Source organism: Hemiscyllium ocellatum, chromosome 20, assembly GCF_020745735.1.
Source record: "Hemiscyllium ocellatum isolate sHemOce1 chromosome 20, sHemOce1.pat.X.cur, whole genome shotgun sequence".
In the NCBI taxonomy this organism is placed as follows: Eukaryota; Metazoa; Chordata; class Chondrichthyes; order Orectolobiformes; family Hemiscylliidae; genus Hemiscyllium; species Hemiscyllium ocellatum.
In genome coordinates this window covers 34,027,066-34,054,665 of record NC_083420.1, presented here as the reverse complement: position 1 = coordinate 34,054,665, position 27,600 = coordinate 34,027,066, and the positions used below count along the sequence as shown (strand labels likewise).

At 42.7% G+C, this 27,600-nt stretch overlaps 1 protein-coding gene across 2 annotated transcripts in view; it reads left to right on the top strand.

The window, feature by feature from the left end:
• Window positions 1-27,351, top strand: part of il4r.2 (interleukin 4 receptor, tandem duplicate 2) — a 49,062-nt gene extending 21,711 nt beyond the window's left edge. For both annotated transcript variants that reach the window (XM_060840265.1, XM_060840266.1), the window contains exons 3-10: window positions 978-1,128; window positions 1,539-1,684; window positions 2,745-2,893; window positions 11,140-11,287; window positions 12,209-12,299; window positions 13,278-13,356; window positions 13,694-13,773; window positions 25,746-27,351. In XM_060840265.1, coding sequence (XP_060696248.1) covers window positions 978-1,128; window positions 1,539-1,684; window positions 2,745-2,893; window positions 11,140-11,287; window positions 12,209-12,299; window positions 13,278-13,356; window positions 13,694-13,773; window positions 25,746-26,787 — 1,886 coding nt within the window. In that variant the 3' untranslated portion in view covers window positions 26,788-27,351. The remainder of the gene's footprint in view (window positions 1-977; window positions 1,129-1,538; window positions 1,685-2,744; window positions 2,894-11,139; window positions 11,288-12,208; window positions 12,300-13,277; window positions 13,357-13,693; window positions 13,774-25,745) is intronic.
• Window positions 27,352-27,600: the final 249 nt, after the last annotated feature.

The window sequence follows — 27,600 nt, the reverse complement described above, 5'->3', positions numbered from 1 at the left end:
AGCTGAAAATGTGTTGCTGGTTAAAGCACAGCAGGTTAGGCAGCATCCAAGGAACAGGAAATTCGACGTTTCGGGCCAGAGCCCTTCATCAGGAATGTCACGCAAGGTTCCATTCAACAGAGAATTTCCTACCTGCATTTCTCTAATTTAGTATATCCTCACTGCTTTGCCATCAAGATTCATCACCCTATCTCTGATTTTACTTTCATCTTTCATCTTTTTCTCCTTTAATCCCACATATCAGATCTATTGAATTTCCCAATTGTCTCAGTTTTCTGGTTTTGTGAAGTGGAGGTTGCAACTTCCTGCCACTTCACACTAAATTTATTGACTCATTGCTTTGGTACAATTCATTTTTTGTATACCTCAATCAAGTATCCAATGATGGTGAGTGTTATCAGGGTATTGCACCAATGGAGGCAACACAACCACCTATGCAGGCATTTTCTAACAGGTGTAATTAGATAGCGACTAACAATCACTAATCTGTGGCACAATCCCATAGAGAAATAGGTCTTTCAGCCCATCAAGTCCATAGTGATGTGATCCTCCACATAAGCCACCTAGGCTACTACAAATCTCCTACTCATTCACATTCCCTTCAAGATCCCACCAGTCTATTCCCATTCTCTGGCTCACTCTCTTTACCCTCACTCTGCTCCACTTGACTTCATATCAAAGTACATTTAAAAACAGCAGCCTAAACATTTGTTCTGAGAAGGATCAGCTAAGGTATTGCTGAATGGACTGAATATTGTGCCTGCTAAGTAAGAATCACGACAGAAAGATCTGTAAACTAAACCCAACTCCTACTGTGCCTCCACTTGTTGACAAAATGCGATACTCCAGTTAGTTTTGGCCTTTGTTTCACACTCACCCTCTCACATCATTTAATATAAGTTAGCATTCTTTTTGATTTTTAACTTTTGAAACCAAATGGGTATAATGTGTGACTGACTCATGTTATCACTTTATAGCCAGTGAAGACGGTCAACCGACGGTTCTTGAGTGTTACAGTGACTATCTCAAGGAAATTACCTGCACCTGGAATGTAGGCCCGAACACAAACTGTTCAACTGATTACAGTCTGCAGTACAAGCTGATATATACTTCCTCAAATCTTAATAAGTAAGTAATAGTATTTTTATTTGCACATTATTAAACGATGTTATTCTCATGAAAATGAAAAGAGACCGGGCAGCAAAAATTGACAAGCAAAAATAATATGAAAGGAATCCAATATGGAAGGACAGTACCACCAATAAATGAGGAAATAGACTAGATGTTGAAGCTTTAATAACAATTTACACCGTGCATGTTACTGAGGAATATTTAAGACCTATCACATTGAATATAATATTCACATCCTTTAAGTCTCTCCCACAAATCAGTCACCAAAAGCATGTTCGAAGCAGTAAAGAATTAACATAATGATACATGATTGGAAGTAGGTCCAATTCTCAGAGCCTAGCATTAAGATCTGGAATCAAAACCAGTTGAAGAATTCAAGTCAGTGCCTCTCTTATTATGTTTTTCAGGATAACAGATATTAAAACACTTCCAGGATCAATTTGCCAATGCAGTATCACAAAGCCGACTTTGGTATTTGCTGCTGATTATGAAATTATGATTCTTTTCAAAGGAAATGTGGTTCTCTCCAAACTCATTACGCCATCACAAACCAGTAAGTGGATTCCTGGGCCACTGTTTCTTGACAATAGCTTTAAACAAATGTTTGATGTGTAAATATCTGTTCTATTGGTGAGATTTGTTACTCCATTTGTTTCTCCCCATTTCTGTCTCCTTCTATGTTTGTTCTGCTCAAGGTATTGCTTCCTTTAGTGGGATTTGTTCCTTGTTAGTGTGCAGTTCTGGGCATCTTCCAATACGTCACCTCATCGATTTAGTATGAGGAGATGCTTTAGAGCTGTTATCTTCACTTGATGATCAAATATAATTTAAACTGCCATGAAGCGGTCAGTGAAAACTAAACAAATACAGCCACCTTAGCTGACTTTCCATTCCAAAACCAGAGGACTAAGCACAGCTGAGGTATCAGGGTTTAGGATCCGTGGGGTTGAGCGGGAGACTAGAGTTCTCGCATTACATGAGAAGACCGGAATTATGAATATAGTCCTTGGTTTATATTCCCACACTACCATGAAGGATTCTCCTTCTCAACCTTTCCCTTTGCCTAACGTGCAGTGACCCTCAGGTTAAACCACCGCCAGCTATCTCTCTCTAATGAGAGAGCAGCCCTATGATCTGGTTAGTCTACGGTGACTTTACCTTTGAAATGAGGGGAGGTGACAGCCTTGGTATTATCACTAGACTATTAATCCAGAGACCCAGGATTCAAATTCTGCAGACGGCGAAATTTGAAATCAATAGAAGTCTGGAATTAAGAGTCATAAAGCCATTGTGAGGAGAAAAACCCATCTGGTTCACTAATGTCCTCTAGTCAAGGAAACTGCTGTCCTTACCTGGTATGGCCTACAGGTATAGCCATACCTGGAGTCAAATCCAGGCCCCCAGGTATGTGGGTGAATCTTAATCATGCATTAGAGGCGAGTAATAAACGCAGGTACAGCCACAATCCCATGAATTAAATAAAAACAAAGTCCCTCAGAGTTTACGGGTAGAATCAGTGTTTGTTGCAGACAGATTGTTGGATAAAATTATATTTTCTCTTTCAATGGTTTTCTTGTATGGCATTTCCTAAACTACAGAATCATTTCTTCCAGTAAAGCCATTGGCTCCATACAACCTCATGATAAACATTTCAGCAAAAAAAGAGCATTTCCTAGTCTGGGATGATGATTACAACAACACATTTATCGAAAAGAATCTGGAATATCAAATCGCTTACATGAAGACAGGAGGAAACTGGAAGGTATGCATCTCAAATTTAGACCTACCTTTTTTTGAAATGTTTTAAGTTTGTTCACTGATCATCATAATTAAATTTCTTAAATGTTTACAATTCAACCAGTTTCTAAGTCTTTCATATAATTGAAGAGCTTTGAGCTCAATATTAAGGTATTGCCCCTCCTCTGAACATTTTACAAATCTTCTATGAGAACAGAACAAAATTGACAGATAATTTGCTTGTTTTAAACCCTAATTAAATTGAAAGCTTCATGCATAATGCATTGAATATAGGAGTTGGGAGGTCATGTTGCGGCTGTAGAGGACATTGATTAGGCCACTGTTGAAATATTAGGTGCAATTCAGGTCTCCCTATAGGAAGGGAACTTGAAAGGCTCAGAAAAGATTTGCAAGGGTGTTGCCAGGGTTGGAGCATTTGAGCTATAGGGAGAGGCTGAATAAACTGGGCTATTTTCTTTCGAGTATCAAAGGCTGAAGATTGACCTTACAGAGGTTAATAAAATCATGAGGGTCATGCACAGGGTAAATACACAAGGTCTTTTCCCCAGGGTGGGGAGTCCAAAACTAGAGGGCGTAGGCTTAACATGGGAGGAGAAAAATTTAAAAGGTCCTAAGGAGCAATGTTTTCACGCAGAGAGTGGTGCATGAATAGAATGAGTGGCCAGAGAAAGTGATGGAGACTAGTACAATCACAACATTTAAAAGGCCATGATATCACGGTGTCGGTGTTGGACTGGGGTGGACAATGTTAAAAATCACATAACACCAGGTTATAGTCCAACTGATTTATTTGGAAGCACTAGCTTATGGAGTGCTGCTCCTTCATCATGTATCTGATGAAGGGAGCAGCACTCTGAAAGGTAGTACTTCCAAATAAACCTATTGGACTATAACCTGGTCATAGACTCATAGAGATGTACAGCATGGAAACTGACCCTACATCCATGCCGACCAGATATCCCAACCCAACCTAGTCCCACCTGCCAACACCCAGCCCATATCCCTCCTAACCCTTCCTATTCATATACCCATCCAGAGACCTTTTAAATGTTGCAATTGTACCAGCCTCCACCACTTGCTCTGGCAGCTCATTCCATACACTCACCACCATCTGCATGAAACAGTTGCCACTTAGGTCTCTTTTATATCTATCCCCTGTCACCCTAAACCTATGCCCTCAAGTTCTGGACCTCCTCACCCCAGGATTGACTTTGTCCAGTTATCCTATCCATGCTTCTCATGATTTGATAAACCTGTATAAGGTCACCCCTTAGCCTCTGACGCTCCAGGGGAAACAACACCAGCCTATTCAACCTCTCCCTATAGCTCAAACCCTCCAACCCTGGGAACATCTTCGTAAATCTTTTCTGAACTCTTTCAAGTTTACAACATCCTTCCAGTAGGAAGGAGAACAGAATTGCACGCAATATTCCAAAAGCAGCCTAACCAACTTCCTGTACAGCCGCAACATGACCTCCCAACCCCTGTACTCAGTACTCTGACCAATAAAGGAAAGCATACCAAATCCTGCCTTCACTATCCTCTCTACTTGCAACTCCACTTTCAAGGAGCTATGAACCTGCACTCCAAGGTGTTTTTGTTCAGCAACACTCCCTAGAACCTTACCATTAAGTGTATAAGTCCTGCTAAGATTTGCTTTCCCCAAAATGCAGCACCTCACATTTGGCTAAATTAAACTTCATCTGCCACTCCTCAGCCCATTGGCCCATCTGATCAAGATCCCGTTGTAATCTGACGTAACCTTCTTCGCTGTCCACTACACCTCCAATTTTGTTGTCAGCTGCAAACTTACTAACTATACCTCTTACGCTCACATCCAAATCATTTATATAAATGACAAAAAGTAGTGGACTCAACACTGATCCTTGTGGCACTCCACTGGTCACAGGCCTCCAGTCTGAAAAACAACCCTCCACCACCACCCTTGGTCTTCTACCTTTGAGCCAGTTCTGTATCTAAATGGTGAGTTCTCCCTGTATTCCATGAGATCTAACCTTGTTCACCAGTCTCCCATGGGGAACCTTGTTGAACGCCTTACTAAAGTCCATATAGATCTTGTCCACCGCTCTGCCCTCATCAATCCTCTTTGTTATGTCTTCAAAAAACTCTATCAAGTTTGTGAGACATGATTTCCCACACACAAAGCCATGTTGACTCTCCCTAATCAGTCCTTGCCTTTCTAAATACATATATACCCTGTCTCTCAAGATCCCCACCAACAACTTGCCCACCATCAAAGTCAGGCTCACTGGTCTATAGTTCCCTGGCTTGTCCTTACCACCCTTCTTAAAAAGTGGCACAACGTTAACCAACATCCAGTCTTCCAGCACCTCACCTGTGACTATCGATGACACAAATATCTCAGCAAGGCGTGCAGCAATCACTTCCCTAGCTTCCCACAGAGTTCTAGGACTTTTAATATTTAAAAGACATCTGGGTAGATATATGAATAGTTTAGAGGGTATTGGCCAAGTGCTGGCACAAGGGAGTCGATTAGGTTAGGATGTCTGATTAGCATGGACGAGTTGGACGGAAGTGTCTGTTTTTGTGCTGTATATCTCTATGACACTATAACTCCAATTAGCAGCTGGTATATATGGTGTATGCTATTAAAAATAATTTTTTAGCTCATCTTGTTCCAAACAGTAGCCTATCTTTCACTATCAGTAAAATATAGATAAGGCAGCCAATCTATCTTTTAGATTTATGTTCAACCCTTTGTATCTGCTCCAGTTATGTATAGATGATGTTGTATTTTTAATAATTGAGGCTGTATTGGTCATTAGTCAATCCTTTTGAAAATTTTGAGTATTGGAGGTGAATATCCATGGATATCCTGCCATTGCAGGTATTCTGTTACGTCAAAGTTAACTCTACTTTCCACCTGAGCCCATGGTTATCTTTAGGGATTAAGACCTTCAAAGTTGTAGGATATAACCGAATATGTGATATAGCCAGCATGGAGTAAATGGATTATAGGGAGAATTGTTGTTCAATCTGCGTGCTCACTCAAACTACTGATATTGATAAGGAGAGTTTTGAACCCATAAAAAATCCCAAAGGATAGATGCCTTCCCTGCTGCTTTTTATTTTTTGAAACTCAAATGAAGTGTAAAATGTCAACAGTTGAAAAGGTTAAAAGAGTAATTCTGTGATCGAGGGAGGAGGGTATACATTCTGACAACTATCTGAAATGAAACATGTAATTGTTAGTGGAATGTATCTCGGTGAGCACCTTAATCAAAGATGAGATAAAAGTGATCGCCTTTGACATCATTAGGTCACATTTGACTGAGTGTGGTATCAAAAATCCCTGGCAAAACTGGGAATTGGGGCAAACTCTGCACTGATTAGAGTCATATCTGACACAAACAAAGATGGTTATGATTGTTAGATGTCATTCATCTCAGTTCTAGGATATCTATGCAGGGTTTCTCAGGGGAATGTGCTAGCCCCAAGTATCTTCAGCTGCTGCATCCAGAAACTTCTGTCCATAATAGAGTCAGAAGTGGGGATATTCACTGATGATTGCACAATGTTCAGCACCATTCATGACTCTTTAGATACTGAAGCAATCCGTGTCCAAATGCAACAAGGCCTAGACAATATTCAGCTGCAAATGTGTTGCTGGTCAAAGCACAGCAGGTTAGGCAGCATCTCAGGAATAGAGAATTCGACGTTTCGAGCATAAGCCCTTCATCAGGAATAAGAGAGAGAGAGCCAAGCAGGCTGAGATAAAAGGTAGGGAGGAGGGACTAGGGGGAGGGGCGATGGAGGTGGGATAGGTGGAAGGAGGTCAAGGCGAGGGTGATAGGCCGGAGTGGGGTGGGGGCGGAGAGGTCAGGAAGAGGATTGCAGGTTAGGAGGGCGGTGCTGAGTTGAGGGAACCGACTGAGACAAGGTGGGGGGAGGGGAAATGAGGAAGCTGGAGAAATCTGAATTCATACCTTGTGGTTGGAGGGTTCCCAGGCGGAAGATGAGGCGCTCCTCCTCCAGCCGTCGTGTAGTTGTGTTCTGCCGGTGGAGGAGTCCAAGGACCTGCATGTCCTCGGTGGAGTGGGAGGGGGAGTTAAAGTGTTGAGCCACGGGGTGATTGGGTTGGTTGGTTCGGGCGGCCCAGAGGTGTTCTCTGAAGCGTTCCGCAAGTAAGCGGCCTGTCTCACCAATATAGAGGAGGCCACATCGGGTGCAGCGGATGCAATAGATGATGTGTGTGGAGGTACAGGTGAACTTGTGGCGGATATGGAAGGATCCCTTGGGGCCTTGGAGGGAAGTGAGTGTGGAGGTGTGGGCGCAAGTTTTACATTTCCTGCGGTTGCAGGGGAAGGTGCCGGGGGTGGAGGTTGGGTTGGTGGGGGGTGTGGATCTGACAAGGGAGTCACGAAGGGAGTGGTCCTTGCGGAACGCTGATAGGGGAGGGGAGGGAAATATATCCTTGGTGGTGGGGTCCGTTTGGAGGTGGCGGAAATGGCGGCGGATAATACGTTGTATGCGCAGGTTGGTGGGGTGGTAGGTGAGAACCAGTGGGGTTCTGTCTTGGTGGCGGTTGGAGGAGCGGGGCTCAAGGGCGGAGGAGCGGGAAGTGGAGGAGATGCGGTGGAGGGCATCGTCGATCACGTCTGGGGGGAATCTGCGGTCCTTGAAGAAGGAGGCCATCTGGGCTGTGCGGTGTTGGAATTGGTCCTCCTGGGAGCAGATGCGGCGGAGACGAAGGAATTGGGAATATGGGATGGCGTTTTTACAGGGGGCAGGGTGGGAGGAGGTGTAGTCCAGGTAGCTGTGGGAGTCAGTCGGTTTATAATAGATGTCTGTGTTGAGTCGGTCGCCCGAGATAGAAATGGAAAGGTCTAGGAAGGGGAGGGAGGAGTCTGAGACAGTCCAGGTGAATTTCAGGTCGGGATGGAAGGTGTTAGTAAAGTTGATGAACTGTTCAACCTCCTCGTGGGAGCACGAGGCAGCGCCGATACAGTCATCGATGTAGCGGAGGAAAAGGTGGGGGGTGGTGCCAGTGTAGTTGCGGAAGATGGACTGTTCCACATATCCTACGAAGAGGCAGGCATAGCTGGGGCCCATGCGGGTGCCCATGGCAACTCCTTTAGTTTGGAGGAAGTGGGAGGATTGAAAAGAGAAGTTATTCAGGGTGAGGACCAGTTCAGTCAGTCGAAGGAGGGTGTCAGTGGAAGGGTACTGGTTGGTGCGGCGGGAAAGGAAGAAGCGGAGGGCTTTGAGTCCTTCGTGATGGGGGATGGAGGTGTACAGGGACTGGATATCCATAGTGAAAATAAGGCGTTGGGGACCGGGGAAGCGAAAATCCTGGAGGAGGTGGAGGGCGTGGGTGGTGTCCCGAACGTAGGTGGGGAGTTCTTGGACTAAAGGGGATAGGACCGTGTCGAGGTATTGGGAGATGAGTTCGGTGGGGCAGGAGCAGGCTGAGACAATGGGTCGGCCGGGGCAGGCAGGTTTGTGGATTTTGGGCAGGAGGTAGAAACGGGCGGTGCGGGGTTGTGGGACTATGAGGTTGGAGGCGGTGGATGGGAGATCCCCTGAGGTGATGAGGTCCTGGATGGTCTGGGAGATGATGGTTTGGTGGTGGGAGGTGGGGTCGTGGTCAAGGGGGCGATAAGAGGAGGCGTCCGCGAGCTGGCGTTTGGCTTCAGCGGTGTACAGGTCAGTGCGCCAAACTACCACCGCGCCTCCCTTGTCTGCGGGTTTGATGGTGAGGTTGGGATTGGAGCGGAGGGAGTGGAGGGCTGCACGTTCTGAGGGTGAGAGGTTGGAGTGGGTGAGAGGGGTGGACAGGTTGAGTCGGTTGATGTCACGGCGGCAGTTGGCTATAAAGAGGTCGAGGGCGGGTAGGAGGCCTGCACGGGGTGTCCAGGTGGATGGGGTGTGTTGGAGGCGGGAGAAGGGGTCGTCAGAGGGTGGGCGGGAGTCTTGGTTGTGAAAGTAGGCACGGAGGCGAAGGCGGCGGAAGAATTGTTCAATATCTCGCCGCGTGTTGAACTCATTAATCCGAGGGCGTAGGGGAACGAAGGTGAGGCCCCTGCTGAGGACTGATCTTTCATCCTCAGAGAGGGGGAGGTCTGGAGGGATGGTGAAAATCCGGCAAGGCTGGGAGCTAGGACCTGGTGTGGGACTGGAGCTGGAGCTGGAGCTGGGGGCGGGGTTAGGGGCGGGGACAGAGATCGAAGTAGGGGCGGAGTTAGACGTGGTGACGTTGCTCGACGTGGGGGCGGGGTCATGCGTCGTGACGGAAATAAGCGTGGGGGCGGGGTTACGTGAAGCGACGGGAGATGGCGTGGGGGCGGGGTTATGCGTAGTCAATATTCAGGCTTGGGCTGAAAAATGACAAGTAAATTCATGCCACACATGTGCCAGGCAATGACCATCTTCAACAAAAGAGAATCAAACTATCATATCTTGACAATGAATGCCACACTATTAACATTCCGGGGGTTATGATTGACCAGAAACCGAAGTGGACTAGCCTGAAAACACTGTGGCTACAAAGACTAAGAATCTTGCAGTGAGTAAATCACCACCTGACTCTTCAAAGCCTATCCATGCTTTATAAGGAACAAGTCAGGAATGTGATTTATTTTGATTATGTCCATTTCCAATGGCACTCAATTTTGATACAATCCAAGACAAAGCAGCCTGCTTGATTGGCACTCCACAATAAACATTTACTTTCCCCATCAGTGATGATCAGTAGCAGCAATATGTCCCATTGACAAAATGCAAGGGTCCTTAGACAGCACCTTCCAAACCCATAGTCACTACTGGCTAGAAGGATAAGAGTAGCAAATACATAGGAACACTAACATCTGCAAGCCCCCCTCCAAGCCACTCACCATCCTGACTTTGAAATACATTGTTATTCCTTGGTTTCACTCAGTCTAAATCCTGGAACACCCTCCTTAATGGCATTGACAGTTTTCCTGCATCAAATGGATTGCAGTGGTTCTAGAAGACAGCTCACCACCTCCTTCTTGAGGGCAACAAGGGATAGCCAATAAATGCTAATGATGCCCACCTCCCATATTTTTTTTTTAAAAACCCTGTTGTAAGATGAATTCTCACCACTGTTCAGCATGACATGGAACTATTTGGTAGATTTGCTGCCACTATCCTCTTTCCTGGCAGGAATTGGCAGGTATATTGCCTGCTTGATCTAGTATGGTAAAAGTAAACCACTTAGTATTTTGATAAGAAGACCCCTTGCCTTAAACAAGATATAGTTTATTGCAGAATTGCAACCATTTACAACTTGCACTGCTATGATAGACAATGGTCCAGACATTCTGATGGCGAGATAGCCATTTCAACGGCAACCTGGACCCAACTTAACATCACATTCCTACCTCCTCACTCACTTTGCACCCTATCCACTTACCCATGTGGTCCTCTACCATCTATCCCCACCCACTGTCATCCTAGCCCCACACCTATCTTGCATATTTACCCTTTCATGGTAATTGTCAAAGTTAAATTGAAGAGCACAGTGTTACTGTTGCTAAAGGAATCATGGGTTGAATAATGATCCTTCCTCCTGCTGGTTGTAAAGATTCCTGAACTGGTCTCACTGTTTCATAACAAAAGGTTCCTATTCTGGAATATCTAGAGTAGAAGCAATCCAAACATATCTGTATCCTTTTTTTCCCTTTGCTCTGGGCCAGCAATAGGGTTGAACACACAAAATAGGAGCAGAAGTACACCAGCATGTGAACCATAGCATCACCCTTAAAAGAAAGATGCATAGCGAATTTCCTCAAGTGTCCTTGCGTTTGTTACTGTATTTTGGTTAAATTAACATAGACTGATGTGATGACTAGGAAATTCACTGTCCAAAGGTAAACTTATGAGTGGTGGTTTGGAGCTCCAAGTTTGGAAGTCATAAATTGGATTGTAATGTTATAATTTTGATTGTATAAGGTAAGGGAGATTGAGGGAGGCAAGAAACTTCACTGGGTTGAGATCCTGGGGAAGTTAGGACATGTGCTGGTAGATGGGACTAGATTGGGTTTGGATATCTGGTCAGCATGGACAGGTTGGACCAAAGGGTCTGTTTCCGTGCTGTATATCTACATGACTCTATGAAAGGGGAAAGAAAGATAATTAGCGTAATTGGATTGACATGCTGAAGTAGAGAATAAAATAGGCCTTACTTTGAACCGTGTTGAAAGTTTGAGTTTTACTTAGTTTTTGCTATTCTTGGATTTGATATAGATGATTAATGTAACAAATAAGAAAATGCTGGTCGTCCAATCGGTGTTGGATCCTGGATACACCTACCGTATGAAGGTTCGCTCCAAACCAATACCAGGATATAATGGGGCATGGAGTGACTGGAGCTCTGAGTATGAGTGGCATTATGGTAAGTGGTAAAAATAAGATATACAGATTTTACTTTCTGTCTATTTGTGCCCATTCTCTGTTTCTGCTAAAAGGGATATCGATTAACCCTCATATATTCTGCCTCTAAGGCTACACAGAAACCCATATTCATCTTCTTTTAAGATATAGTATTTTGCAGAAAGTTCCATTCACTGATTCAAACTCAAGAGCAGGTATCATGACGGATTTTTTCCCATCTCTGTCTCATGGTGAAGGAAATAACTTAGTACTTGAACTGTTGACTCATTGGCGGGTGTATATTAGTTTGAGAAATTTGTGCAGGCCTCAGCCACCAACAGGATTAAACTTGCCAAGTTATCCTTTTCCTGATAAATTGCAAAATTTTCCTTCAAGGTGGAATCAGAGGTCAATTTTGACAAGATCACAAATCCACCTGCAAATGAAGAGCACAGCATATCCTGGGCATGTTTTGACATTTCAGAACAAGTTGAACATAAGGTTGTGAAAGGGACAGTAAGGGATTAGCACACCTCAGCAGCACAAACATGCTACTCCAGTTCCGTGTGGGTACACAACAACGTCAGCAGCACCATCTTCTTGTTCCAGGGCATTATCAAGGAATAATGCTTTCAGTTGTAATCGGAGAAATTTTCAGACCTGTCCAAACCTGTTTGAAAATGCAGACTGTGAGTCACAGGAAAATGTTAAACAATTTCCAATAACTGCTATCAATTCCTTGAAAACAGCTGAGATAATGCATTTCCTGCTTGTCAAGGCAAATAAGAAAGAACAATACTCTTTTGTACAGCGGTAGAGTTAGGTGGTGTGAGAAAGCTAGGGTACAAGTTGGTTTTATTTTCATTTTCTCAGTGTTTTTCAGAACCAAATCCTTCGCAGTGATTTCTTTGACTACATTTTAGTTATTTTCTTTACCATTCAGATTCCTCTGACTTAATTTCAACTGCATTAATTGTCTTCGTGTGTATCATCGTCCCTCTACCTGTGGCTATCTGCTTCTTCGGTTTCAAATTGTAAGTCCACCTTTTTCAAACTGAGAATACAAAATAATGTTGTCTCTACACGGTCCCAACAAACACTCCCAGAGCAACGATAGAAGGGCTTAGATCCAGAATAAAATTCTCTCCACATTGTCCCATGAACGACTCCCAGTGCAGACACATGATGGGGTTAAATACAGAGTAAATCTTGCTCTACACCGCCCCTATCAAACAATCATAGAGCAGATACGTCAAACATTAGATATAGAGTAAACCTCTACACTGTCCTTTCAACCACTCCATAGCAGACATACAATGGATTAGTCCTTCACAATGTCCACTGGATCTGGCAGATTCTGTCTACAGCATGAGCTGATCTAAGTCAAAAAGTGCAGTGCTGGAAAAGCACAGCAGGTCAGGCAGCATCCAATGTGCAGGACAGTCAATGTTTCGAGCATAAGCTCTTCATCACATTCCTTATGAAGAGCTTGGGCTTGAAACGTCGACTCTCCTGTTCCTCGGATGCTGCCTGACTGGCTATGCTTTTCCAGCACAACACTTTTTGATTCTGATCTCCAGTATCTGCAGTCCTCACTTTCTCCATGAGCTGCTCTAAGTCAGGGGAAATTACCATTAGCCCTGATGGATTGTTTGGCAAATGTGGACAAATCAGTTTGCCTCCCAATCCCTGCGCTCACTATCCCCAACAGAAATTGCTTTATCTGTGTGGAAATGTTTAAAGCATTAGTTTGTAATTGTTGATTTCAGTTCACTGTTATGCAAATTGGCTTCCACTAATGCCAGTTCAGACATGGGTACCAAGAAGTGCTTAAGGGCAGGATATCATTGGTTCATCCTCATTCTCCATGTCCTTTCATGTTGGACATCGTTATGACATTCTATTTTGTCTGTGGTACTGGATGAGACAGACCATGCACTGTGCAAGGAGGTATGAGATCATGGCTGTTGCACAGAGATTTCCTGATAAAATGTCTTTTCTGTTCTCCACAGTGCAAAGAAGAATTGGTGGGAGAATATTCCCAGACCTCAAAAGAGTGCTCTATCTAAGGAAAACTTTGACATATTGCAGGTATTAAAATAATATATTTACTTTTTCTTACTATGAAATGCCAGTTCTTCGCATTAGACACACAATCACTATACATACACCTCCAACCCTTCCTTCACTAACATTACTTTGAATGCATTAGTGAGGAAGAATTAAAGAACAGTTCTTTAGAGATTAGAATCAAATGAGAGGAACATTCTGTGTACTCTAGGCCATAATTTAATAACAAAATAATGAGATTAATAACAAAATAATGTATTTGCTGTTAAATGATAAGAGATAAATACAGTAGTTTAACTTGTATCTTCTCCAATTATTGCAATCTTTGAGATTAAACAGATTTTCTTTTCTAAAACAGAAGAGTGAACATGTTTTCAGCGATAACATGCTTGATGACTGCAAAGTGGAGAAGGTTTCGTGCATCAATGAACTCCCATGGTGAGTAGGGTTAGCTTTATGTGATTAATCAAACTGCTGTTGAGTTTGCAATCTATTCAAATTACCTTAATAGAATCACATGAAGATTCTTATAAATTGGTATCTGATGTACGTCACTTAACTCATCAAAATGGCTTTGAGTTGGATTATCCCAGGAAGCATTAAAGGCTTGAGTAGTTTGTGATCTGTTTGGCACTTCTAATTTCACACTTGCCATCACCGTCATTCTTATTGATCTTGCTATTGATATCACTTCTGAAATCCTCTTTAAAGTTTTTTTTGGGTGTAAGTTTTCCTGTTTGACACATTATCCCTTTTGAAATCAAGATTCATCACTTTACCTGCTGTTTAAATTAATTTTATTCTGAATCTCAGAATCACAAATACCTTCTCCTCTTTCAATCATTTCTTCAAAGTTCAATCCACATTCAATCTTAACATCAAGATCACTGATTTACTTAGCCTTCCCTCATACTCTTTACAAACTTATTTTTCCCTTGTTGTTGGTGTCAGCTATCTTTCAATGGTAACACTCAGCCCTGAGTTAAAAACCCATTTTGCAGATTTGACTATATAATCTGGACTGATAATACTTCGCAGTATTTGGGAAGTAGGCACTATTGGAGATGCTTTTTTTTGCTGAACTGACAAACCGAGGACATGTCTACTCTTTCATGAGGGATGCAAAGGAATCCATCTTATCATACAAGAGCCACAAAGTTATTCTACTGTCCAAGTCAAATATTTGTCCCTTGAACAACATCACTAAAACAGAGTACCTGGTCATTGTCAAACAGCTGGGCAGTTAGCCCAGTTGGCTGAATGGCTGGTTTGCACGGCAAAGGGATGCAACGTCATGAGTTCAATTCTTGCATTGGCTGAGGTTGCCATGAAGGAATGTCCTTGGGTGGTTAGCACTACTGCCTCAGAATGCCAGGGAACCAGGTTTGTTTCCAGCATTGGGTGACTGTCTGTGTGGAGTTTCTCCCCATGTCTGCATGGGTTTCCACCAGGTGCTTCAGTTTCCTTCCACAGTCCAAAGATAAGCAGGTTAGGTGGCTTAGTCATGGTAAATATGGGGATGGAGTGCGGTCTGGGTGGGATGCTCTTCAGAGAGTTGGTGCAGACATGATGTGCTGAATGACCTCTATCTGCGCAGCAGGGAGTCCATGATTCTGTTAACCTTTCCCATTGATGGAGGTACAGTGACCATCAGGTTAAACCATCAGCAATCATCTCTCTCTCTCTGTACATAGTTTGGTAAGACTATGATGACTCTATCTGTTTGTAAGATCTAGCCATCTGCTACTGTGTCTCCTACATTAAAACAATGATAACACTTTCAGAACTACCTCACCAGTGATGAAGCACTTAAAGATATCCTTCGGGGGTGCTTTTGCTAACGCTGTTGGGGAGGGTTGAAACTAATGTGGCAGGGGTTGGGTACCAAATGAGGTTAGAGGACAGAAAGGAAGCAGTAACTAAAGCCCGATAGTGAAGTCAGCGTGACTAAGGGGAAGAGGAGGCAGGGAGCTGATGATGAATTCAAAGGGACTAGTGGTCTGGGGTGTATTTGTTTTAATGCAGGAAGTATAGTAGGTAAGGCAGATGAACTTAGGGCTTGGACCAGTACCTGGGAGCATGATGTTATTGCTATTACTGACACTCGGTTGGGGGAAGGGCATAATTGGCAGCTAAACATCCCAGGATATCGATGTTTCAGGCGGGATAGAGTGGGAGGTAAAAGGGGTGGAGGAGTTGTACTACTGGTCAGAGAGGATATTACAGCTGTGCACTATGGAAGACTCGAGCAATGAGGCAATAGGGGCAGAGCTCAGAAATAGGAAGGATGTGTAACAGTGTTGGGGCTATACTACAGGCCTCCCAACAGCGAACATGAGGTAGAAGTGCAAACATGTAAACAGATCATGGAAACAGATGTAGGAGTGGCGGTGATAGGAGATCTTAATTTTCCTAACATTGACTGGGATTCACTTAGTGTTAGAGGTCTAGATGGAGCAGAATTTGTAAGGAGCATCCAGAAGTGTTTTCTAGAGGAATATGTAAATAAACCAACTTGGGAAGGGATCATACTGGACCTTATGTTGGGAAATGAGCCCAGCCAGGTGGTTAATGTTTCAATAGGGGATTACTTTGGGAATAGTGATAACAATTCCATGAGTTGTAGAATATCTATGGACAAAGATGAGAGTGGTCCTAAAGGAAGAGTGCTAAATTGGGGGAAGGCCAACGATACTAAAATTCATCAGGAGCTGGGGAATGTAGATTGGGAGCAGCTGTTTGAAAGTAAATTCACATTTGATATGCGGGAGGCTTTTAAAGAGAGGTTGATTAGAGTTCAGGAGAGATATGTTCCTGTGAAAATGAGGGATCGAAATGGCAAGGTTAAGGAACCATGGATGACAGGTGAAATTGGGAGACTGGCTCAGAGGAAAAAGGATGCATACAAAAGATCTAGGCAACTGAAGACAGACAAAGTTTTGGAAGAATATCGGGAATGTAGGACCAATCTGAAATGAGGAATTAAGAGGGCTAAAAGGGGTCATGAGATATCTTTAGCAAACAGGGTTAAGGAAAATCCCAAAGCTTTTTTTTTCATATATAAGGAGCAAAAGGGTAACTAGAGAAAGGGTTGGCCCACTCAAGGACAAAGGCGGAAAGGTATGCATGGAGTCAGAGCAAATGGGTGAGATTCCTAATGAGTACTTTGCATTGGTATTCACTGAGGAGAGGGGCATGACGGATGTTGAGGTTAGGGATAGATCTTTGAGTACTCAAGGTCAAGTCAGCATAAAGAGGGAGGAAGCTATACGTCTTCTAAAAGGCATTAAGATGGACAAGTCCCCAGGTCCGGATGTGATCTACCTCATGTTACCGAGGGAAGTAAGAGAGGAAATAGCTGGGGCTTTAACAGATATCTTTGCAGCATCCTTGAACACAGGTGAGGTCCCAGAGGACTGGAGAATTGCTAATGTTGTCCCCTTGTTCAAGAAGGGTAGCAGAGATACACCAGGTAATTACAGATCTGTGAGCCTGGTGTCAGTGGTTGGGAAACTACTGGAGAAGATACTGAGGGATAGGATCTATTTCCATTTGGAAGAAAATGGGCTTATCAGTAATGGGCAGCATGGTTTTGTGAGGGAAATATCGTATCTTATAAGCCTAATAGAACTCTTTGAGGAGGTGACAAAGTTGATTGATGAGGGAAGACTTGTAGATGTCATATACATGGACTTTAGTAAGGCATTTGACAAGGTTCCCCATGGCAGGCTGATGGAGAAGGTGAAGTTTCATGGGGTCCAGGGTGTTCTAGCTAGATGGAAAGAGAACTAGCTGGGCAACAGGAGACAGAGTAATAGTGGAAGAGAGTTTCTCAAAATGGAGACTTTGACCAGTGGTGTTCCACAGAGATCCGTGCTGGGAACTCTACTGTTTGTGATATATATATAAATGACTTTGAGGAAGGCAACGGTTGCCTGATTAAGAAGTTTGCAGATAAGATTGGTGGTGTAACATATAGGGAAGGGGACTGTCTGAGAATACAACAGAATATAAATAGATTGGAGAGATGGGCAGAGAAATGGCAGAGGGAGTTCTATCCATGCAAATGCGACATGATGCATTTTGGAAGATGCAATTCAAGAATGAACTATACAGTAAATGGAAAGGTCCTGGGGAAAATTGATGTACAGAGAGATCTGGGTTTTCAGGTCCATTGAAGGTGGCAATGCAGGTCAGTAAAATGGTCAACAAGACATACGGCATGCTTTCCTTCATCGGATAGGTATTGAGTACAGGGGTTGACAGGTCATGTTACAGTTGTATAGGACTTTGGTTCGGCCGCATTTGGAATACTGTGTACAGTTCTGGTCAGCACATTACCAGAAGAATGTGGATGCTTTGGAGAGGGTGCAGAGGAGGTTCACCAGGATGTTGCCTGGTATGGAGGGCTCAAGCTATAAAGAGAGGTTGAATAGATTTGGATTATTTTCATTCGAGAAACGAAGGTGAAGGGAGGGACCTGATTGAGGTCTACAAAATCATAAGAGGTGTAGACAGGGTGGATAGCAAGAAGCTTATTCCCTGACCGCAGAACTTAATTACTAGGGATCATGAGTTCAAAGTAAGAGGGGTTTAGGGGAGATATGTGTGGAAAGCTCTTTACACCGAGGGTGGTGGGGGCCTGGAACGCGTTGCCAGCGGAGGTGGGAGAGGCGGGAACAATAGTGTCATTTAAGATGTACCTAGACAGATACATGAATGGGCAGGGAGCAAAGAGATACAGATCTTTAGAAAATAGGCAGCCGATTTAGTCAAAGGATTGGGTCAGCGCTGGCTTGGAGGGCTGAAGGGCCTGTTCCTGTGCTGTAATTGTCTTTGTTCTTTGTTCTTTATCCTCAGTTTGTGAAAAGTAACAATTAGAAGCTGAGGTCTCATTTCCATTTCATTAGACTTCAGTCTGTGGGGTGCATCTATTTTTGGATAGCTATCACCTAATCTTGTGGATATTATTTGACTATGACACTGAGTGTACACAAGCATCATAAGCTTTGCATAACAGTTCCTTGATAAATATCGGGACATTGTCTGCATGCAAATGTTTTCTGCTAAAGCTTTGTTTGTTCAGGAGCTGTGGGGGAAGAACAGAGCTGAAGGTTAGAACTTTACATCTCTCATGTGCTATTCTTTAATCTTCATTCCTGTAATGTGTATGCTGCGGCCAGGCCAGCATGTATTGTCCATTCCTGGTCGCCCTTCAGAGGGTGGTAGTGAGGTAGTGAACAGCCTTCTTGAACTGCTGCAGTCCATGAACTGTAGGTACACATACAACACTGTTAGGGAAGAAATTCCAGTATTTTGACCCATGATACTAAATGAAGACAATAGGCAATATAGTTCCAAGTCAAGATGGAGTGTGACATGCAGGTGGGCCTGAGAATAGTGGTTTTCCCAATATATGTTCTGCTCTTGTCTTTCTGGTAAGAGGTCCTGGATTTGGCAGGTTCTGTAGATATGAATCAATCTGTTTGTCAGCTAATGAGAACAACCCATAAAAAGTTTAGACCTTCAGCTCTAAATGCAAATGGTCTAGTTCTTTCACCTTTTTGTCCTTTCATCTTTGGGTTCAATCCAACTAAAGATGAATAATTCCATCCTTTCTAGACTGAAACACTCTAATTGAAATAAATCATGTTAGGTGCAAACACTCAGTATGTATAACCAGCCATAATCTGTAACCCCATGTCCCAGCAAATCCCTCACTTTATCATTACGATCAAATATAGGTTAAATGAAGAGTATAGGAGGGTGCGCCAAGGGTACCATTAAGCATACTTAAGAAGGAGGGATCGATCTAATAAAGCTATAGAACAACTTTACTTGGTGCCAAATGGTGGAAACAAATTGCAATCTGCAGAGCTAAACATTTCCATAAGTAAAGGATTAGCTTAGAGCTCTGAAATCTTGCCGCATATTCTATGAATGATGGTGGGCAAATGAAACAATTTGCAGGAGGAGAAAACTCCACAAACATCCTCATCCTCAATGAAGACAGTACCTGGCAGACTTGTGCAAGAGTCCAGGCTGAAACAATTGCAACCATCTTCAGCCAGACGTGCTAGTGAATAATCCACTTTGGACTCTTCCTGAGGTTCCCAACATTACAGCCAATTTGATTCAGTTCTCATGATATCAAGGAATGGCTGATAGCACAAGCAATGCAAAGGCTATAGACCTTGACAACATTCCATCATTTTTACTGAAGATTTATGCTCGGGAACTAGCCACACCCCTAGCCAAGCTGTTCTAATACAGCTTCAACACTGGCATCTACCAAACAATGTGGAAAGTGCATTGTTATGGCCATTTCACAGAAATACAGAAGGAATCTAATCTGGTCAAATATCTACCTATCAGTCTTCTGCCAATCACCAGTAAAGTGATGGAAGGATACATTGATAGTGGTATTAAGTTGTGCCTACACAGCAGTAATCTGTTCATTGATGCAGGGCTTGTGTTTATCAAGGACTGCTTTTTCCTGATCTTATTACATTCTTGGTCCAACATTGAGAAAACAACTGAGTGTGAAAGTGGAAGTAACATCCCTTGATATCATCACACAATTGGAATGGATGGCAAAACTCCTTACTGAAGTCCATAAAGACAACATCCACTGCTCTGCTTTCACCAATCTTCTTTGTCACTTCTTCAAAAAACTCAATCAAGTTACATGAAACATGATTTCCCACACACAAAACCATATTGATAGTCCCTAATCAGTCCTTGCCTTCCAAATGCATGTAAGTCCTGTCCCTCAGAATCCTTTCCTACAGTTTATTCACCATTGACATCAAGCTCACTGGTCTATAGTTCCCTGGCTTTTTCTTACCACCTGTCTTAAATAATGGCATCATATTAGCAACCCTCCAGTCTTCCAATACCTCATCCATGGCTATCGATGATACAAATATCTCAGCAAGAGGCATTGTGAGCCCAGATAGCGACATTTCTGTCCAGTGCCAGGGTTCAGGATATCTTCTCTGTGCTGGAGAAGCCATTGCAGTGGGGGGGGGGGGGGGGGGGGAGGAGGATCCAGTTGTCAGGATCAAATATGGACAGCAATGACATAGATAGAACAGGGAAGTTGTTTTGTATCATCAGTATAAGGAGCTAGGTGCCCAATCAAGAAGTCGTACCTTTAAGGTAATAATCTCTTAATTACTTCCTGAACCATGTGCAAACTGGCATTGGGTAAACAAAATTAGAGAGAGAAATGTGTGGCTGAAAGACTTATATGGGAGAAGGGCCCAAATTTGGGAAGTTGTGATGAAACAAAGAGTAGGGAAAATGCAACAAAGGAAGGAATTAATGTGAGAATTGATAAACAATCACAACCAAATGCAAATAGAGTCATAGAATCATACAGCCTGGGAATAGATCCTTTGGTCCAACTAGTCTACAATGACCATTCCAAACTAAACTAGTCTTGTTTGCCTGCGTTTGGCCCATATCCAAACCTTTCCTATTCATTGACTTATCCAAACGGTGTAACCGTACCTGCATCTACCACTTTCTCTGGCAGACCATTTCACATGCAACCCACTCTTTAAAAATGTTGCCCCTCATATCCTTTCTTTTCTTAGGGAGATTTTTTTTAAGCTTAATGTAAGCACTCAAAGCTTACAGGGAATATAAGAACAAATCAGCAGACCAGAGGTTACAAAATTAATAAAAGAATAAAATCTAAGCTGCAGTATTTGAATGCAGATAACATTCAAAACAAAACAAATGAACAAGTCGAACAAGTTCAGACAAATGAATACTGTCCATTCCACAAACTGGACTGGTCTGACAATTCCCTCGTCTTCCAACCTTCTGATGTCTGCCTCTACTTTTGCCAATAGGGCAAATAGCACTGAGCGGGCCTTGCAGAATTGTGGAAATGCTTGGTCAACATGCAAAGTGGTTTCCGTTCTTTTGATAGTCCCTAGACCTTCCTGAAGAACATCCAGGTATTTAATTAGGACTTCACTCAGACAACCATTTCCTAATTGACAAATGTTGAACCAATCTCGGTGAATCTTCCACAACCAATTTCACCCCATCAAACTTGTGCCTGACCCTTTGACAATGAGTGGTAACTGCTTCTCATAAGAGACCAGAATTGAAGCTATACCCTTAATCTGTAAAGATTCCCCAGTATAGGTTCATAGTCCAACTGGGGTCTTGTGCAAACCTAAGGGTTAGAGTCCTGAGTGAATTTTGTTAAAGACTGGTCTGCAATCACTGGAATTGCCATGCCAGTATCAACCTCGATTAAAACTGGGTGACCATTTAACCAGACGTTTACTTTGATTAATTCTGACTTGGATGTTGCTAAGCAATGTAAATGTTCCAAACCACACATTTTCCAGGGTGGACATTCCCTCAATAGTGGCTTATGAGTTCCCTTACTCAAATTTAGGTCTAGTGGGACTGTTTTGCTGTCTCAAGACCGCATACCAGCAGCAACTACAATGGCTTACTGGCCTGGATCCTGAAGAAACTTTTAACCATTTGGCTAAGGCTTGGTTTTGTTTTGGGATTTTATTTTGCCGTTGGCTGATAGAGTCCCTCTGTTCAGGATATGTCTGGAGTGAGGCTATGCAAGTGCCTTCACTCAAGTGGTGTTCCCAAAGCTCAGTTGGACTGGCAATGATATTCACTTCGATCAGAATTCCCTGCAACTCACGTGCTTCACTTGCTCTATTTTCCAATAATAAAAACAATTGTAGTGCCAGTTTGAACTCCAATTGGGCTTCAACTTGTCAGCACTTTTGCATGGTTACATCATTAATTCCACATACCGAACGGTTTAACAGCATCTCATTAAACCAAAGTCACACGTGTCTGCCAGTCCTCTTAATCTAGTCAAAAATCCCAATATGGATTCCCTGGTTTTTGGATTTCCAAGTAAAACCAATGGCATCTTAGCATTAGAGGAGGCTTGAGGTCATAATATTCCTTAACTAAGTCTGTCAACTCTTGAAAGGTTTTTTGATTTGATTTATTATTGTCACATATACCGAGGTACAGTGAAAGGTTTTCATTTTGCGTACTGTATAGGCAGATCATAACGTACAAAGATCATAGGTTGATGGAACACAGCAAGGAATAGAAAGTTACAGCTGGAAAGAGAAAAGCAAGATCAACATGATATTTGAAATTTGACAGGTCCATTCAGAGGTCTAATAACAGTGGGCAACAAGCTGTTCTTCAACCTGATGGCACTATACATGAATTTAAGGTTTAGTATTTGGTACTTCAGAGCATGTTGGCCTTTTAATAACTGAAAAAGCTGTGGGTACACAATGAGAATTGCTAACTGCTTTTCATCTGCCCCAATGCCATTTGCCCAGAAAAAGTAATGCGTCCTTTCCACATACTGAGACCATTCCTCAATGGCCAGATTGAATGAGTCAAGCTTCCCAAATAACAGCATGATGCCAGAAATGCTCACCCCAACTCAAAGACAACTGTTACCAGCAAATTTCTTCAGGAGCATGCTTTAGTCTTGTTGCCACTGAAATAACTCCACAGAGACTGGCATCCTGTCACCAAGTCGCAGAAAGTCCTTGGCACTGATCCAGTTCCCTCAGAGCCAGCTCACTGAGTGAGCAGGATATCTTGACACTCTTGTTTTTTTTTCTTTTTTTAATTTTCTTTCTTTTTTTTTAAATTTTCCTTATTTTAGACCCCCACATTACCACCTAACTGTGGTAGTGCTTATTTTTCCCCCAGCACCCATGTTATGTGTGTTCACGTGTGGGACACAGTGAAAGATACAAGGTATGCAAATCTTTATTCAGTTTCCACCACCAGGAAGAAAGGAAACACCCAAGTAGCCAGTGACAAGTAGTGCCCTTCACATCAAAGGGCAATGCTGCGTGATCAAACAGTTAAGGGGAGGGAAGGGGTTAAATCAAAATAGAATTGGAGGGGTAAATAATACACTCCACTCCCTGCTGTTAAAAGGCCTTAGTGATCCAAATGGGCTTTTCCTGATTCACAGTCACCATTATGCCCTTAGCATGAGTTCTTTATTGAATTCAAAATTCACCACCTGCTGAGGCAGGATTTAAACACGAGTCTCTGGATCAACAGTCCAATGATAATGTCACTAGGCCTTTGCCTCCCAACAATCCTCTTGTTATCTGTCAGTCAGGACTCCTTGATTGGGCAGTTAATCTGGTCCAATCAGGGATCTGAAGTGTTATGCAGTCCAGCTGGCTGACCTCATTACAATCAACACACAGAGGTTGGTAGAATTCTGATACCAAAGGGTGGAAAACTTCTTGGGGATATGTTGGAATGTAAAGTTGAGGTTGAAATTAGATCAGCTTGAATGGTGGAGCAGGCTCAAAGGGCTGAATGGCTCATTCTTGTTCTTTGCTCGTATCAAACAGTATTGGCAAAAGTGAAGTCAATGTGAATTGGATTGTTGGAGAGGGATTTTAAAGAGAAGTCTGAGTCCCGTGTTCAGCAGCATAAATTGATCTTTATTTGGAGCTCCTTACCAATGCAGCCTGGTAGAGGTCTTTACTCCAACAGGGCAAAGATTCTCCACTAGTTGGAGTCATACCTAGCACAAATAAAGATTTTGTGGTTGTTAGAGATTACTCCCCTTGATCACATGACATCATTGCAAGAGTTCCTCACAGGAATGTCCTACACCCAACCATCTTCATCTACTTCATCAATACCTTTCTTGCATCATATGGTCAGAAGTTTGGTTGTTGGCTGATGATTGAACAAAGTTCAGAACCACAAACATTTAGAAGGACAAGGGCAGCAAATACATTGGAACACCACCAACTGCAAGTCCCCCTCCAAGCCACTCACCATTCTACTCTGGAAATATATCACCAATCCTTCACTGTGCCTGGGTCAGAATGCTGGAACTTTGTAATGGTATTATGGGTCTACTAATAGCAAATGAACTCCAGCGGTTCATGAAAGCAGCTTAGTTCCATCTTCTCATTGGAAACTAGGGATGGCCAGCCAGCAATACCCAAATTCCATTAATGAATAAAAATAAATAAATTTGCAGCTCCTCGCATACTGAAGCATCCTGTGTCCACGTGCTGTAAGATTTGTGCTAAACCCAAACTTAGGCTGAAAAGTAGCAAGGTACGTTCATACCATGCAAGGAACAAGCAATGGTCTCTTTCAACAACAGTAAACATAGCCAGACCCCCTTGATAGTGTGTGCTGTAGCTGAGTTCCTCATTTATCAACATGCTGGCGATTACCATTGACCAAAAACTCAACTACATGAGCCATATAAGTACTGTAGCTTAAATAAATATTGGGTCAAAGGCTACGAATCCTTTCATGAGTAACTAATTTCCTGTCTCCCCAAAGCCTGTTCACCATCTGCAATGCACAAGTCAGGAGTGTGATGGAACTTTCTCCTTTATTTGAAAGAGTTTAGTCTCAACAATAACACTCAAATGCTCAATAGCATCCAGGGCAATGCTCGATTGACATACCATCCACTTCATCCTCTCCACCACCGATGCACAGCAACACCCAGTATGCTTTTATATGCCAATGTTCTGTAACTACTCACCAAAGGTCCATCAACAGCAAAGGGGCGGCACGGTAGCTCAGTGGTTAGCACTGTTGCCTCCACAGAGCCTGAGACACAGGTTCATTTCTCCGTAGGGCGACTGTATGTGTGGTGTTTGCACATTCTCCCCATGTCTGTGTGGGTTTCCTCTGGGTGCTCCGGTTTCCTCCCACAATCCAAAGATGTGCAGATTAGGTGAATTGCCCATAGTGTTAGTTGTATTAGTATGGGGAATAGGTCTGGATGGGTTACTCTTTGAAGGGATGGCGTGGACTTGTTGGGCTGAAGGGCCTGTTACGACAGTGGAGGGAATATAATCTAATCTAATCTAAACCCGTGATCTCCATCTTGTAGAAGTAGCTGAGATATAGGAACATCATGCCCTGCAATTTCAATTGCAAGTCGTTCATCATCACCTCAGTGGCATTGACTCAAATTCCTGGGAAGTCTCTTACTAATATCATGTGGAATATCCACAGCAGATAGCTCGTCACTTTGTTGGGGGCAATTAGAAATGGATAACAGTTGATAGCCTTGCAGTGACATCCACATCCCATGAAAGAATTTTTAAAAAGGCTTCTACAATAACTTTGGCAAAGTGATTTGTCAGATTGGGAGAAGTACAGACGTTGATTCAGTGAGGTGCTGGATTAGTGAGCAGTTCAATTCCTATACCTAGTTGGAAAGGTTTGGAGAGCTTGGAGTTATACAATCATTCCTGTACCTGCCAGGTAAGGGGGAGAACTATATCTCATAATCTAGGAAATTAATCAAATAGTTTAATGTCAAAATACACTTTTGAGTTAGAAATTTTACATCTTTGTTTTTTCCCTTGATCTAGTTTCGGAGAGAACTGGATTGAAAGTGTTGATGACAAGCTTTGCACCATGAACATCCCAGTCTTTCAACCCTTGATGGAGGTCTCCGATTCCAATGAAAAATTCCCCTTCCCTCATTTTCCAGGTTTCAATTTCCCAGTCCTGAAAAACCCCTTGTCCTCTTTCCCATTGCCCTTTGAGGATTTTCCTTTTTCCACCTCCGAAGGTCCGGATTACTCCTTGTTCAAAAGTGTCACGAAAGACCAAGAAGAAGACAAGTACCACCCTTTCACTGTAACTGAAGACAGAGACTCCCCACTCAAACTAAGTACTTACTCAGTTTGCCCAGATGCTGACAGTATGGCAACTGGATCTTCTGATGAAGTTGGTTATAAATCTTTCAGCAATTGTGTCACTGCACCTTGGACCAAAGTAACACAAACTGGAGAGAATCAGAACTCAGAGACCCAACTGGAGTCTGGTGAAATTGAGTCATCTGACTATCTGTCTTCTGATAAACTTACATTCAAGTCAAGCAACAACATGATGCCAGATTGCGAATGGGATAAAGTTCACAACACATCATGTGACTTCACACTGGATGCTGGGACTCACTTCCCAATTGACCCCTTCCCAATGTTCCCTGAAAGCCTCCAGTCTTCAGCCTTGCATTTGAATGCACAGACACAGTGGTGGCATCCAGTCTCAATTCACAGGATGTCCAGCACAACGGAGTCTGACTTCAACCCACATCTCATGACCTCACAGGACTGCTGTCTGAAACAGGAGCCAGTCTTCGGCACAATGAACCAGGGGAATATTGGTCAAGCAGAGTCAGCCAATCCAGGAAATACATTGGAAAAGACCCAGATGAAATACATTGTGGTCCCAGAGGACTCTGAGCTGGCTCTAAATGAGCTGACACCCTATATGAAACTGTCGTTACTAAATGTGCAAGCAAAAGATAAGATACAGGGAGTGGAGTCAATCCATCCCCTAACCAAGCATGCATATGTTAATGATAATGTCACAGTTATACAAAGCGACAACATACTCGAGGGTTGAAAGGATGAAGAGTTGGGCTTTACTGAACATTTCTAAATCTTGAGAAAGATAAAGACACACATCTACGGACAAAGTATAGCAGTAATAGTAGACTGCTTCAATTCTTTTTACTTTATTCGTCAATTATCTCAAAGTGTAAAACAGGCAAATACAATACAGGACCATACATACTTTGCAGAAAATACACTAATAAAAACAAGAAGATTAGGGAATAGACTTAAAGACAAGATGATGTGAAGAATTCCTCAAATATGTACAGGAAAATTTCTTGATTAGTACTGTATATCTAGCTCAATGAGAAAGGAAAAAGTGCTGAATATTGGTGTGTTATTTGCTCTTAATATACACGTCCAAACATTATTATAATGATTAGTAATCTAATGAAGGGTCCTTTATTGAAGAGGAATAGGATTCCAGGAGAGCTGTTCGTACACAAATATGCTGATCAACACTGCTCTGATTACTTTTTAATGTTATCTTACTTCACTTAATGTAATGAAGTGTACCACACCATTTACATTTTCAATGGTATGTTAGATGGTACATTAAAATATATGTTCTAAATGCAATAAATGTTTTTCTCTTTAAATTAGAAAACATAAATAATAAGATATGTACATAATTTGAATAGTATGTATTAACAATTGTTCTGCTGATTTGACCTGACCTGGTAAATCATGAAACGATTGCCAATTGTTATAAAAATCCATCTGATTCACTTAACAAAAGAAAATATGTCAAACTTACCCAATCTGGTCTACATGCAGAGCAACGCATAACAGCATGGTTGACTGTTAAGTGCACTTTGAAATA